The 14,288-nt window shown below is 41.3% G+C and overlaps 1 protein-coding gene across 1 annotated transcript in view; it reads right to left on the minus strand.

Annotated features, from left to right (window-relative positions):
• Positions 1 to 14,288, minus strand: part of LOC142297246 (dynein axonemal heavy chain 5-like) — a 460,910-nt gene that overhangs the window by 153,377 nt on the left and 293,245 nt on the right. Inside the window, exons 64-67 of the mRNA XM_075341502.1 lie at positions 13,854 to 14,024; positions 12,174 to 12,326; positions 2,921 to 3,025; positions 2,669 to 2,835 (exon numbers count right to left, since the gene is read on the minus strand). Of these exons, the coding sequence (XP_075197617.1) occupies positions 2,669 to 2,835; positions 2,921 to 3,025; positions 12,174 to 12,326; positions 13,854 to 14,024 (596 nt within the window). The remainder of the gene's footprint in view (positions 1 to 2,668; positions 2,836 to 2,920; positions 3,026 to 12,173; positions 12,327 to 13,853; positions 14,025 to 14,288) is intronic.

Consider the following 14,288-nt stretch of genomic DNA (forward strand, 5'->3'; position numbering starts at 1 on the left):
CACATCTCAACAGCATGGAGCAGATATCATAACACAAGAAAAGCCAGACAGAGACGCAGAGGGGCATCAACCCAGCAGCAAAGTATCTGCTTTTTTATGCAAACAGAAACTGGGGGAACACTGCCAATGTCCTTTAAAATGATGTCCAGTGCTCTACTGGTGTACACACGTTTTGACCAAACTGTTCATTAAGTTGGCATGAAGGGCTAATATCCTATTATGGGTCATGTGCAGCTTGATTATAAGTCACCAGTAAACACCAGAAGTGACAGGTCCATATTTGGTGCCCCATTCTCAATGAGAGCAGATTCCCACTGAGCCCGTGTAATAGACTGGAGAGTCTGGAAGTCCGGTATGGAGCATGACTGGTTTGGCAGTGGCTCATATGATAGCCAAGGGTATTTTGACTACAGTTTGCACTGGGATAAAATCCTCAGAGCCAATGTCGGATGTTACGTTGATGCAATGGGCCCTGTGATCATCTTTGAGCAGGACAATGCTGGAATCATGTGGCCAGAGCATCTAGGCAGTGTGAGCTAGTGACCAGCTATATTGTAAATGGTCGCGATGTATCACAGTGGTGAAGGACCTCTGCAATGTAAACCTGTAATGTTTACTCTGGGACTTTTAGTTCCACAAGTCTTGTTAATGTATTATGGGCCAGGTGCATGAATTGTCAGAGTGCTGGGTGGCTTTGGCTATTCACATACTTCCACCCATGGGTGTGTCTGGTGTGATATATGAGATTGGTTGTTTGGTCACATGGTGTCTGTGTGAATGGAAGCAGTTTACTTCCTGGAGGCACTCTGCATGTAGACCATGTGTGTTTAGAGACGGTTGCAGACTTGCCTGAAGTTACACTGGCTAGGAGGCCAGGTGTGTGTGGAGCCAGTAGTTGCTGTATATTTAGGAGTGGCTGGCCTTCTGAGGATCTGGACTGCCAGGAGACAGTGTGTAGAGCAAGACACAGAGCCTGGTCAGTGATTCCAGTGAGACAGTTTCTTAAATGTCAATGCTGAAAGGAGTCAGTGAGTGGAGCCTGGCTCAAGCTCCAGAAAGATAACCTCACAAAAAGGAGGTTGTATACTGGCCTAGGTCAGTAAGTGGACAGTGCTATATCTCCTCTGGGATACTGCTGTGGGGTTGTATCCAAAGCCATGTGGGCGTACCCACGGATGAAATGGACTGTATGTCATATACATTTCTGTAAAATCGAAGAAAAGCTCATGTTTGTGTTAGTTTGAAGCCACAAGAAGACCTTTGTTATGTTGTTGCAGTGCCGGTTTATGTGTGTGAATCAACCAACTGGACTGTTTAAATAGAAAAACTGTTCCTGTGTGCCTTAATCTAGCAGCCAAACAAGTATCTACCATTACATTCAGTGAGCGCAACCTCACAGCAGTAGCAAATGCATTGATACCACTGCCTGGCCCAGTTTCAATTTCAATCACAAGCAGTGTACAATAACTCTGTAATACAGACACCATAGACCTTGATGAAAAATATCCTATTATTTAACACATAAAATCTCACAAATTACTGTTAAATGAGCTGTCCCATTTCAACAAACTTTTCCCCTTGCGCTCAATTTTACATAAACAACAAACATAATTTTATTTACTCTTTCTGGATCCAGCACTGTGTCTTCTTAAGGTCCAGTCACACTAAGCAACTTACCAGCGATCCCAACAACGATAGGGATCGCTGGTAAGTTGCTAGGAGGTTGCTGGTGAGATGTCACACTGCAACGCTCCAGCGATCCCACCAGCAACCTGACCTGGCAGGGATCGCTGGAGCGTGGCTACACAAGTTGCTGGTGAGCTCACCAGCAACCAGTGACCAGCCCCCAGCGCCGCGTGGAAGATGAGCTACACGTGCAGAGAGCAGGGAGCAGCGCACACTGAGCGCTGGCTCCCTGCTCTCCTAGTTACAGCACACATCAGGTTAATTACAGGATGTGTGCTGCAGCTACATGTGCACAGAGCAGGGAGCAGCGCACACTGCTTAGCGCTGGCTCCCTGCTCTCCTAGTTACAGCACACATGGGGTTAATTAACCCGATGTGTGCTGCAGCTAAATGTGCACAGAAGCATGGAGCAGCGCACACTGAGCGCTGGCTCCTTGCTCTCCTAGTTACAGCACACATCGGGTTAATTTCCCGATGTGTGCTGTAGCTACATGTGCACAGAGCAGGAGCCGGCACTGACAGTGAGAGCGGCGGAGGCTGGTATCAAAGGTAAATATCGGGTAACCAAGGACAGGGCTTCTTGGTTACCCGATGTTTACATTGGATACCAGCCTCCGCAGAAGCCAGCTCCTGCTGCCTGCACATTTAGTTGTTGCTGTCTCGCTGTCACACACAGCGATCTGCGCTTCACAGCAGGACAGCAACAACTAAAAAATGGCCCAGGACATTCAGCAACAACCAACGACCTCACAGCAGGGGCCAGGTTGTTGCTGGATGTCACACACAGCAACATCGCTAGCAACGTCACAAAAGTTGTTCGTTAGCAGCGATGTTGCTAGCGATGTTGCTTAGTGTGACGGGGCCTTTAGCCACTTTTATTTACATATAAGTCAGCTTGTAGTCAAATGATTGTTGAAAGAAGACAACTCCTTTAAGACAGGACATAGAATAGACCTTAATAAATCATTATACCATTACTCACCCATTCTCACCACACAAGACTCTGTGTATGCGGATCACTTGAATTACAACATTCTCTGATAATTCTATATGCAGCTTTTGATGTCCAAGTTCCTCATTATAATGTTGTACAATGGTCCCCAAGAAGCTTTGTACTTCATCAATCTTTTCAAGAGGCTGTAGCAAAACCTAGGTAACCAAATGTATATCAATTATATATATAAAAATCATATAAAATGTATAGTACAGCACAACATGCTCCATGGAAAGTTACCTTAACATCTCTGGTATCTGAGCTGGCTTGGTGAGAAACTTTAATTTCCAAGGGAAATGTTGTATATAGTTTTTGAAGGGCAGATGTTGTCATATCTGGAAAAGACTGTTGGTAGGCAGATAAATCATATGCACTTTTTAGTAAATCACACAAAAGAACTTATTTAAAAAAAACTAATTTAAAATAAAACTAATGCTTATATAAATAATCTGAATTTATAAAATACTTGGTGGTCCTAAATATCTCTACAAAAATATAGCGCTCAATAGTTCAACATTTCAAGGTCCGAATAAACACAATATATAGTGTATATACAGTCAAAGTGTTGACCAAAGTGTTGGCACACATGAAATTATTCCAGAAAATGAAGTATTTCTTCCAGAACATTATTGAATTTACAAACATTTTGTTACACACAGTTATTTCCTTTGTGTACATTGGCTCAACACAAAAAAAACAGAGAACATAAATGCAAATTGGACATAATTTCACAAAATACGCCAAATGTGGGCCAGACAAAATTGTTGGCACCTGCAAATTAATATTTTGCTGCATACCATTTGGAATAAGTAACTGTAATCAATTGCTTCCTATAACTATCAACAAGGTTCTTACACCTCTCAACTCGAAATTTGGACCACTCTTCTGATGAAAACTGCTCCAGGTCTCTCATATCTGGAGGTTGCCTTCTTCTAACAGCAATTTTAAGATCTCTCCACTGGTGTTCAATTGGATTTAGAGCTGGACACATTGCTGGGCACTTCAACGCTTTCTCTCCATCTATTGCTGGGTGAATCTTGAAGTATGATTGGTGCCATTGTCCTGCTGGAAGACCCATGGCCTAGGATGCAAACCCATTTTTCTTACACTGGGCTCTACATTGGGTTTCAAAATCCTTTGGTAATCTTTATATTTCATGATACTTTACACACAGTCAAGGCACCCAGTGCCACAGACAGCAAAATAAAAAAGTAAAAAATATTTGGCCTCACTCTATTTTCGGTAAACAGTAGAATGATGCGCTTTACCAAAAAACTCTATTTTGGTCTCAGCTATCCTCAAGACACTTTCCCAGAAGGATTTTGGCTTATTCATGTACATCTTGGCAAACTGTATTCTAGCTTTTTTATGTTTCTGTATAAGCAGTGGGAACCTCCTGGGTATCCTGCCATAGTGTTTGATTTCGTTCAAATATCGATGGATAGTTCATGCTGACACTGATGTATCCTGAGACTGAAGAACAGCTTGAATTTCTTTTTTTTCCTTTAAATTTGATTGGAACAGCGTATCCACCATCCAGACTATCCTGCGTTGAAACCTTTAATCAATATTTATCTACCATCCTAGTCCACGGAGATTACCTAAAGTGCCATAGGTTGAAAGGTTCTAGATTATGTTGTGCACCAAGGACAAAGGAACATCGAGATCTCTGAAGATGGACTTGTAACCTTGAGATTGTTGACATTTTTTAACAATTTTGGTTCTCAAGTCGTGAGACAGTTCTCGTCTCCTCTTTCTGTTCGCCATGGTTAGCGTGGCACATACAGATGCACAATGCAAAGATTGAGTCAACTTCTCCCCGTTTTAACTGGTTTCAGGTGTAATTTTTATATTGCCCATACCTGTTACTTGCCACAGGTGAGTTTGAACGAGCACCACATGCTTGAAACAAAGTTGCTTACCCACAATTTTGGAAAGCTGCTAACAATTGTGTGCAGCCCATTTTTGGAGTTGTGTGAAATTATGTACAATATGCATTTTTACTTTCAGTTTTTTTGTGTTGTTGCAATACACACAAAGGAAGTAAACATGTCATTTTACGTCACGACTGATGGGGGGTGTGATTACCTTCTCACTCTGTCTCCCTCTTGGCACAGACGAGCCGCGCGCATGCGCTGCTTGCATCTCCTATGGTGGGGGCCTGGGAGCGCTTCCAGGGCAAATAGGAGATGACTTGCATCCTCCTCTCGTTTGCATGTGGGGGTGCTCTGTGGGCTCCGCCACGGGAGGCGGGGCATCATGACGTGGATCAGCCGATTTGCCAGTTGATCCCTGGACTCCCATACATAAACCCTAGCAGTATGCACTGTGGGCATGCCTCCTGATGAAGCCATGCCTGGTGAAATGCACGTCAAGGCCCCGACCCCACCACCTGTTCTGACTGCTGTACCAACATTTAATATGTCTCAAGGTAACATTTGCTGATATTATCATGCTTTATTTTGGGAGGAAGCACTTTTTGAAGTGATTTATTTTTATTCACTTGTATATGACACCCCACTCTTTCCTCCTAGCCTCCTTGATAGTAATTATTATAGCAGCCTTTACTAACATCAGGTGGTGTGTTTATGTGCAATTCTATGTCTGGCAAGTTTTCCATCTTTTTATGCCCTCACTTTCTGTCCCTTGTTCACTTCCATTATTAATAAAGCTTTTGTCTTTCATCATTATTGTCTTGGTTCCTTTTGGTTAGTGGCCCCTTTATTATTTTTATTACTTTTCGGTTAGCCACTGGATTTTTTGGTCTTATGTGTATAACAAAACATATGTAAGCACAATAATTTTGGGGGAGAGATACCGTACTTCTTTTTTTGGAACAATTTCAAGGGTATCAACACATTCAGTCATAAATATATAGTACAGTATATCCAATTGTAGAGCTCACAAATACTATAGTGTAAGAGGCAATAATGTATACAGTTGAAGTCATAAGTTTACACTTACGGTATGTGCACACATTTAGGATTTGGTGCAGAAATTTCTCCACCATTTCTGCATCTCTTGGCAGGAAAAAGAGTGACAAATACACCCATTTTTTGCTACATTTTATTGCATTTTCAGAGCATTTGCCGTGTATTTTTGTGCAGATTATTCATTAGTATGGGTAAAATGTGTAGCAAAGTGCTGCAAGAATTGACATGCTGCCGATTTAAATTACCACCAAATCTGCAAGGAGAAAATACTCAACGTGTACATGACACTTCAGGATTCTATTTGACTTTACTGGCATCAGCATTCCCATTAGGTTTTCTGACAAAAGTGCACTCAGACATGCATAAAAAAGGGATAAAAATGCAACATGTGCACACAGCCTTAGGTTGAAATAATTAAAGCTCAAATTTATGCTCTCCTCTCCACAGATACCAGGTCAACAAACGCTAGCTGTTTACTTTGTACATGACAAGCAATTTTTCCATCAAATGTTAACAAACAGTCTCATTTCTAACTCACTATATAAAGATTTAATTGTGTCAGAAGTTTACATACACCGAGTTGCCATTTACATAGAATTTACATTTAGCAGATCCTGATCAGCTAATTATTCTAAGCATTTGAAGGCCTCACAATATTTTAATCCCTTATGACTTTTTCGTTTTTGTGGTTTGGTTTTCTTATCAACATACCTGAAGGCTTGAATTTTGTTGGACATGTAGTTTTGAATGCACTGATAAATGAGAAATAAATTCCAATTGTGTTGACATTTGAAAAAAAACGTTCAATTCCGCTTTCGTTTTACAAGTTTTGTTTTTATGGCGTTCATTGTGCAGCTAAATTTACATGGCAATGAGAGTCTCCATGTCACTCCAATTACGCCACTGCCAAACTTGTATAGTATTATTTTTTTATATTTAGTAGCTGACATTTTTATTGATCACATTTTTGGGGTACCAGTTACATATCGATCACTTTTTATTTACTAGAGTATAAGTGGAACCGAGTTTAACCCAAGGTCCCTAATTTTACCACAAAAATTGGTAAAACTTATTGACTCGAGTATGAGCATAGGGTGGGAAATGCAGCAGCTGCTGGCAAATTTCAAAACTAAAAATAGATACCAATAAAATGTAATGTGCCCATCCTTGTCCCACTCCTTGTAGTAATGTGCCCATTCTTGTCTCCTTCCTTGTAGTAATGTGCCCATCCAGTAGTAATATTCCCATCCTTGTTTCCCCCTTGTAGTAATATGCGCCATCCTTGTGGCCTATCCTGTAGTAATGTGCACATCCTTGTTCCTCCTTGTAGTAATATGCCAATCCTTGCCCCCCCCCTTGTAGTAATGTGTCCATCCTTGCCCCCTCTTGTAGTAATGTGCCCATCCTTGTCCCCCTTGTAGTAATGTGCCCATGCTTGTGACCCATCCTGTAGTAATGTGCCCCATCCTTGTGTCCCATCCTGTAGTAATATGCCCCCACCTTGTGCCCTGTAGTAATGTGCCCCATCCTGTAGTAAAAAAATATTCTCACCTGTCCTCCATTCCTGTGGTGTCCTCTTACCTTACCTGCTGGTTGGGGACCACAGGCATATAGACCCCTCCATGATCGCGTCCGGTGCACGGTGCTACTGACTGCCATCATTACTTTATTGCATCGTGCACTGGATGCAATCATGAAGGGGTCTATGTGCCTGCGGCTCTCAAGAAGCAGGTAAGAGGACACCATGGGAACGGAGGACAGGTGAGAATAATTTTTTGTGGGAACCTCACTCGAGTATAAGCTGAACACTATATTTTCAGCATAAAAAAATATACTGAAAAACTTGGCTTATACTCGAGTATATACTGTAATTTTTTTTGGGTGGAACAGTGGTGTCTGAGAAAGTGCAAATCTCAGGTTTAGATTTTCTCTTGTTTCAACCTTCATTGTGTGTTTTCATTTATTTTATATTTTGATAGACCAAACTTTTTTGGTTGTGGTGATACCGATTTTGTTTATTATTATTGTTTTTAACATTTCTTTAAAAACTGAGAAAAAGGAGTCATATAAACTTTTAGATTTTGTTGATCTTTTTTACATTTTATCTATTTTTTTTACTTTTAGATTTTTAGTACCACTTGGAAACTTGAACTTGTGATCATTTGATCACTTATAGTACATACTGCCACGTACCACAGTATTGCAGTATATAGTATAAATTGCTGTCTCTTTTGAAGCACAGCCTATAGTGCTATTAATATTCAAATTAATTAATTGATCTATTTAAACATCATGGAACCAAATAGCCATCATATGTGCCTAAAGATGAATGTATTCTGGTGAGAAAAATACAAATCAGTCTAATGACAGAAAACAAAAAGCCTTTTGCAGATTTTGAAGGAAATAGATACAAAAGTATCAAGAGAAAAAGCCTACAGAACTGACTCAGAAAACACCAGATTTGTCAAGGTGAATGGGCCAAAATTCCAATCAACTATTGTCTGAAGCTTGAAGAAGGCTACCTAAAACACATAACTCAAGTTAGACAATTTAAATACAATGCTATCAAATACTACCATGTGTACACAGACCTTTACGTTTCTGGAAATGTAATGAGTTAAAAGCTGAAATAAATCATTGTAAATCATAATTTTACTCTGACATTTGCCATTATTTAATTATAGACTGCAAAAAAACTCTTCAGAAAGGATGAGGGCAGGGACTTTAATGCCATCTATTGGAAATAGCAATCCTAAAAGTTATTATTTAAAGGGCATTTTCACATGATCTAGGATAAGAAGCCACACCAGAAACTCTGTTTGCAGACACGTGTTTCAGGGTGTTTCCTTTTCATTAGTGCAATGCAGGAGACCTGATTCAATTCTAAGAAGTAAAGTTTATTCCCCAGTCAGAAGCATTTCACCCTGCCAAATCAGTTCTCCTGCTTTGCACTGATGAAGGGCAAACACCCTAAAACATTTGTCAGAAATGGCGTTCTTGGTTCGCCTTTTTATCTTAAGTATCATGGCAAGGCCCTTTAAAGGGTTGATATGACTACTGACTTTTAGAATTGCTACTTCTAATATCATAAAGTTGTTGTCCTCTTCCTCTCTGAAGAGGCTATATTAATTTATAAAAACCTCTTCAGAAAGGATGAATGCAGGAAGTTTAATGTTACCTATTGAAACTAGCAATCCTAAAAGTCAATATCAATTATTTAATGGGTATTTTTACATAATCTAGGACAAGAAGCCACATCAGAAATGGTTTTTGTAGACACGTGTTTCAGGGTGTTTCCTGCTCATCAGTGCAAAGCAGGAGACCTGATTTGGCTGGGTGACAGGCATCTGACAGGAATTATAAGAAGGAAAGTTTATCCCCCAGTCAGAACCGTCTCTCCATGTCAAAGTAGCTCTTCTGCTTTCCACTGATGAGGCTGCTTTCCCACATCTGCTTTTCGCCGCCAGGCACAATCCGGCGAATTGCGCATAAAACTGATCCGGTGTCGAATCCATTTTATTCCCCATATACATGTATTAGCGCTGGATTGTGCCGGATGGCTTTGCGTTGCATGCAGCGCCCGCCGGATCTGGCAAAATGTCTTCGTCCGGCTGCCGGAGAGAATGCAGCATGCAAGTTTTTTGTCTCCGGCAAAAAAACGGACCACGCCGGATCTTGCGCCGTGCAGCATGTTTTTTAATGGAAGCCTATAGGCGCCGGATCCGTCGTCATCCGGCATATGACGGAATCCAACGGCGGATCTGTTTTTTTGAACTGCGTATGCTCAGTATCACAACGAATCCATCAAGAAACGGAAGAACCGCATGGAAAAAACTGATGCTTTGGATCCGTTTTTTCACTGGATCCGTGGCATCATATTTTTCGCCGGATTGTGCCTGACAGCAAAAAAACGGATGTGTGAAAGCAGCCTGAGGCAGTGTGTGCTAGATAGCGATCACATCTGACAGCCTGGTGTGATCAGCTGTGCAAGGCGTCCATAAGCCAGTGTGTGTGAGATAGCGATGAAATCTGACATCCTGGTGTGATCACCTGTGCAAGGCGTCCATAAGCCAGTGTGTGAGATAGCGATGAAATCTGACATCCTGGTGTGATCACCTGTGCAAGGCGTCCATAAGCCAGTGTGTGTGAGATAGCGATGAAATCTGACATCCTGGTGTGATCACCTCTGCAAGGCGTCCATAAGCCAGTGTGTGCAAGATAGCGATGAAATCTGACATCCTGGTGTGATCAGCTGTGCAAGGCGTCCATAAGCCAGTGTGTGCAAGATAGCGATGAAATCTGACATCCTGGTGTGATCACCTGTGCAAGGCGTCCATAAGCCAGTGTGTGCGAGATAGCGATGAAATCTGACATCCTGGTGTGATTACCTGTGCAAGGCGTCTATAAGCCAGTGTGTGCAAGATAGCGATGAAATCTGACATCCTGGTGTGATCAGCTGTGCAAGGCGTCCATAAGCCAGTGTGTGCAAGATAGCGATGAAATCTGACATCCTGGTGTGATCACCTGTGCAAGGTGTCCATAAGCCAGTGTGTGCGAGATAGCGATGAAATCTGACATCCTGGTGTGATCACCTGTGCAAGGCGTCCATAAGCCAGTGTGTGCGAGATAGCGATGAAATCTGACATCCTGGTGTGATCACCTGTGCAAGGCGTCCATAAGCCAGTGTGTGCGAGATAGCGATGAAATCTGACATCCTGGTGTGATCACCTCTGCAAGGCGTCCATAAGCCAGTGTGTGCAAGATAGCGATGAAATCTGACATCCTGGTGTGATCAGCTGTGCAAGGCGTCCATAAGCCAGTGTGTGCAAGATAGAGATGAAATCTGACATCCTGGTGTGATCACCTGTGCAAGGCGTCCATAAGCCAGTGTGTGCGAGATAGCGATGAAATCTGACATCCTGGTGTGATTACCTGTGCAAGGCGTCTATAAGCCAGTGTGTGCAAGATAGCGATGAAATCTGACATCCTGGTGTGATCAGCTGTGCAAGGCGTCCATAAGCCAGTGTGTGCAAGATAGCGATGAAATCTGACATCCTGGTGTGATCACCTGTGCAAGGCGTCCATAAGCCAGTGTGTGCGAGATAGCGATGAAATCTGACATCCTGGTGTGATTACCTGTGCAAGGCGTCTATAAGCCAGTGTGTGCAAGATAGCGATGAAATCTGACATCCTGGTGTGATCAGCTGTGCAAGGCGTCCATAAGCCAGTGTGTGCAAGATAGCGATGAAATCTGACATCCTGGTGTGATCACCGGTGCAAGGTGTCCATAAGCCAGTGTGTGCGAGATAGCGATGAAATCTGACATCCTGGTGTGATCACCTGTGCAAGGCGTCCATAAGCCAGTGTGTGCGAGATAGCGATGAAATCTGACATCCTGGTGTGATCACCTGTGCAGGGCGTCCATTTTCTATTTGAAAAGTCCCTTTGAGACAGGAATACTCTGAGCGGGATATCAGTCCACTTATGATGTAAGGTGAATGTGCCAGTAGATCTGCAGGGACACACATAGTGGCAGGCAGCTCGCTATATATTATTTGTGAATTGTTGGGCTCCTATTATATCTGTGAGGGCACATATAGTGACTGTAACTGCAACTTCTGGGCTAACATCGGTCTGGATGACTATGATTTATTAATCTACTATGGTCTGATTCTCTCCTGATGAATCCATTAAAAATAGGATGGAGGAAACACGTAGAGAGATTGAGGAATAATAACATCTGAAATAAATTACAATAATATTAGGAGCAAAAGTAATCTAATATCAGAGATAAATGAATGAGTAGTCTGGTCTCCAATACGAATAGTGAGACAAAAGAATATTGGAGGTATTACAGTAGTTTTAATTGCTGCTGCTGGTTGTATTTGTGTTCAGCAAATAAATATATTAATGGTCCAATAAGTAATAATTAAATGGTAGTTGGTGGGTGATTTGCTGAACAGACCTGTATATGGTGGTGGTAAGATTTTAAAAATGTAAATAATAAAGAATGTTTTTTATCATAAAAAAATCCACCAGGTCAGTCAGTTTTTACACTGAAGAGGGGAAAACACCCGAAACATGTGTCTGAAAATGGCATTATTGGTTTGCCTTCTTATCTTAATTATTGTGGCAAGGCAATTTAAAGGGTTGACATGACTGCTGACTTTTAGAATTGCTACTTCTAATATCATACAGTTCCTGTCCTCTTCCTCTCTCAAGAGGCTATATGAATATATATATATATATGGCCAGAGTAGCAAGGTATGACTTATAAGTCTCCTTATGCCAATGTGTCACTCTCCACATGAGATAAAATAGTAAACCTAACAGAAAGAGAATGTGTCCTAGCATTAAATGCCAGGAATTTTGTAAAAAAAAAAAAATAAGTTCTAAAAACGCGAATAAGATGTATGCATACTTATGACTTCAACTATATGAGACGAGAGATGGAACAAACCTTCACAGACTGATGCCTGTCATTGTTAGTAAGGAGGCACCATTAGCTTATTAAATTACTGTATATATTAAATGTTGAAATAAACCAAGCATGTATGTACCTCTTTTATTGCTGTTGTTAATTCTGATTTAAACCAATTAATGTCTGCTTGCCGACACAGCCTGTCCTTTATTACACAATTAATTTCATGCTCCCAGTATCCTACAACAATACAGGGGTCTTCACGGTCTTCATTAGAAAGCTTCCGAAGGGACTGTAAAGATATATGTCGTTTTATTTTAATCTTTTTATCAACAAATTCATATTATCGTTTTAAATGTTTGATTCAATATGTCAAATTCTGCTCCTCATGGCGGCATTTCCACCATGACAAGAGCATGCTGCGTTAAATGTCATCACAGCAAATGTAATCATCTTGTATAGCACTAACAGCAAAATACAAGTGTTGTTTTTTTAAGTTGTCATCTTCAGAATGATATATGACACATATAATCTTATATGGTCTGTTTTTATTTTCTGATTGTAGGTCATTCTATTCTCTCATTTTAAAGAGAACTTGTCATGAGCAAAAGTGCTGTTTACCTACAAGTATGGGGAAATTCTGTAGGTACACAGCAATGGGGGAGTCCAGCACTTTTCTGGAAGATTTCTTGGAAAAATGCTCTAGTCCTCCCATTGACTTCCATTATACTTGGTTAGTCCAGTAGCATCCATCCAAGCATCCAACTACTCATTACGAGTACTGAACACCCGAGCATGGTAGTGCTCGCTCATCACTAGGAATATATATATCTTTAAAGGGAACTTGTCAGGTGCAATATGCACCCAGAACCACGAGCAGTTCTGGTTGCATATTGCTAATCCCTGCCTAACTGTCCCTGTATACACTAGCATAGATAACGAGATCTTTGGAAAAAGTATTTCTAAAGATCTTTTATCATATGCTAATGAGCGCGGTGACTAGTCCCCTGGGCATTGCTTCCCTTGTTAGTCGGCCCCATTAGCATGCTAGTATGCCCCTGTGGGTTTGCTAACATGCTAATGAATGCGCAGCGTCAGAGGATGAGCTCACTTACCTCTCCGCTTTCATTACGTCCGACACTGGATTTCAGCTCAGTGCGCATGACCCCGGAGTTTCGGTCATGCGCACTACTTCAATTTGAAGCTGGGACGCGTACACCCGGCTACATAGTGCGTATGACCCAAACTCCAGGGTCATGCACACAGAGCCGAAATCCAGTGTCGGGCGGCGATGGCAGCGGAGAGGTGAGTGAGAGCATCCTCTGACGCTGCACATTTATTAGCATGTTAGCACGGCCACAGGGGCGTACTAACATGCTAATGAGGCCGACTAACAAGAGAAGCAACGCCCAGGGGACTAGTCACCGCGCTCATTAGCATATGATAAAAAAATCTTTAGAAATACTTTTTCTAAAGATCCCTTTATCTATGCTACTAGATACAGGGACGGTTAGGCAGGGATTAGCAATATACACCCAGAACTGCTCGTGGTTTTGGGGGCATATTGGACCTTACAGGTTCCCTTTAATTCCCAATCTATAATACATTTCTAAAAAGTGGGATTACAGTTTAGATTATAATAATCAATCCAAGTTAGATTGTGTCTGATTGTATCTGATGAGTAATGCAATGTTCATTACTGCTCCTATGGAAATTAGATGCAATGCATGTAAGTCCCATATGGAGGATGGTATATAAAGGTGGAACACGTTCTAGGTCTTTTACATTACAAATATGTTCATACCATTCTAAATATTACCTGAAATACTTTGGTTATTTCTCTTAAAGAAAAGAGATAGTGCTGTCTGCCTGATGTTGGGGAAATAACTAAGACTTTTTTCACAGATTCCAAAAGTTGGCATGAGGCTTTCGCCAAGGATAAATGAAGATCTTCTTGTAGAGAGAGGCCATCTTTGTCACCCATATTTGCCTGAAAGTACAAAAACAACCACAAGTGAATTTAGTAGTATATGATTCAAGGTGCTGATAACATTACAATAACTACAACACGATTTTGATTGAACTCACTAAATGATCCTTTTTGGTAATCACGCTAAAGTCATCACCGTGATTTTTTATGTATCTAATATATAAAGCTGAGTGTATGTGTGTATGAATGTATGTGTGTATGTGTATCCGCTAAATGAATTCTCACCAATGCATTTACAATCACAAAATTTTGCACAGCCACCCT

Source organism: Anomaloglossus baeobatrachus, chromosome 3 (genome assembly GCF_048569485.1).
Source record: "Anomaloglossus baeobatrachus isolate aAnoBae1 chromosome 3, aAnoBae1.hap1, whole genome shotgun sequence".
Classification (NCBI taxonomy): Eukaryota; Metazoa; Chordata; class Amphibia; order Anura; family Aromobatidae; genus Anomaloglossus; species Anomaloglossus baeobatrachus.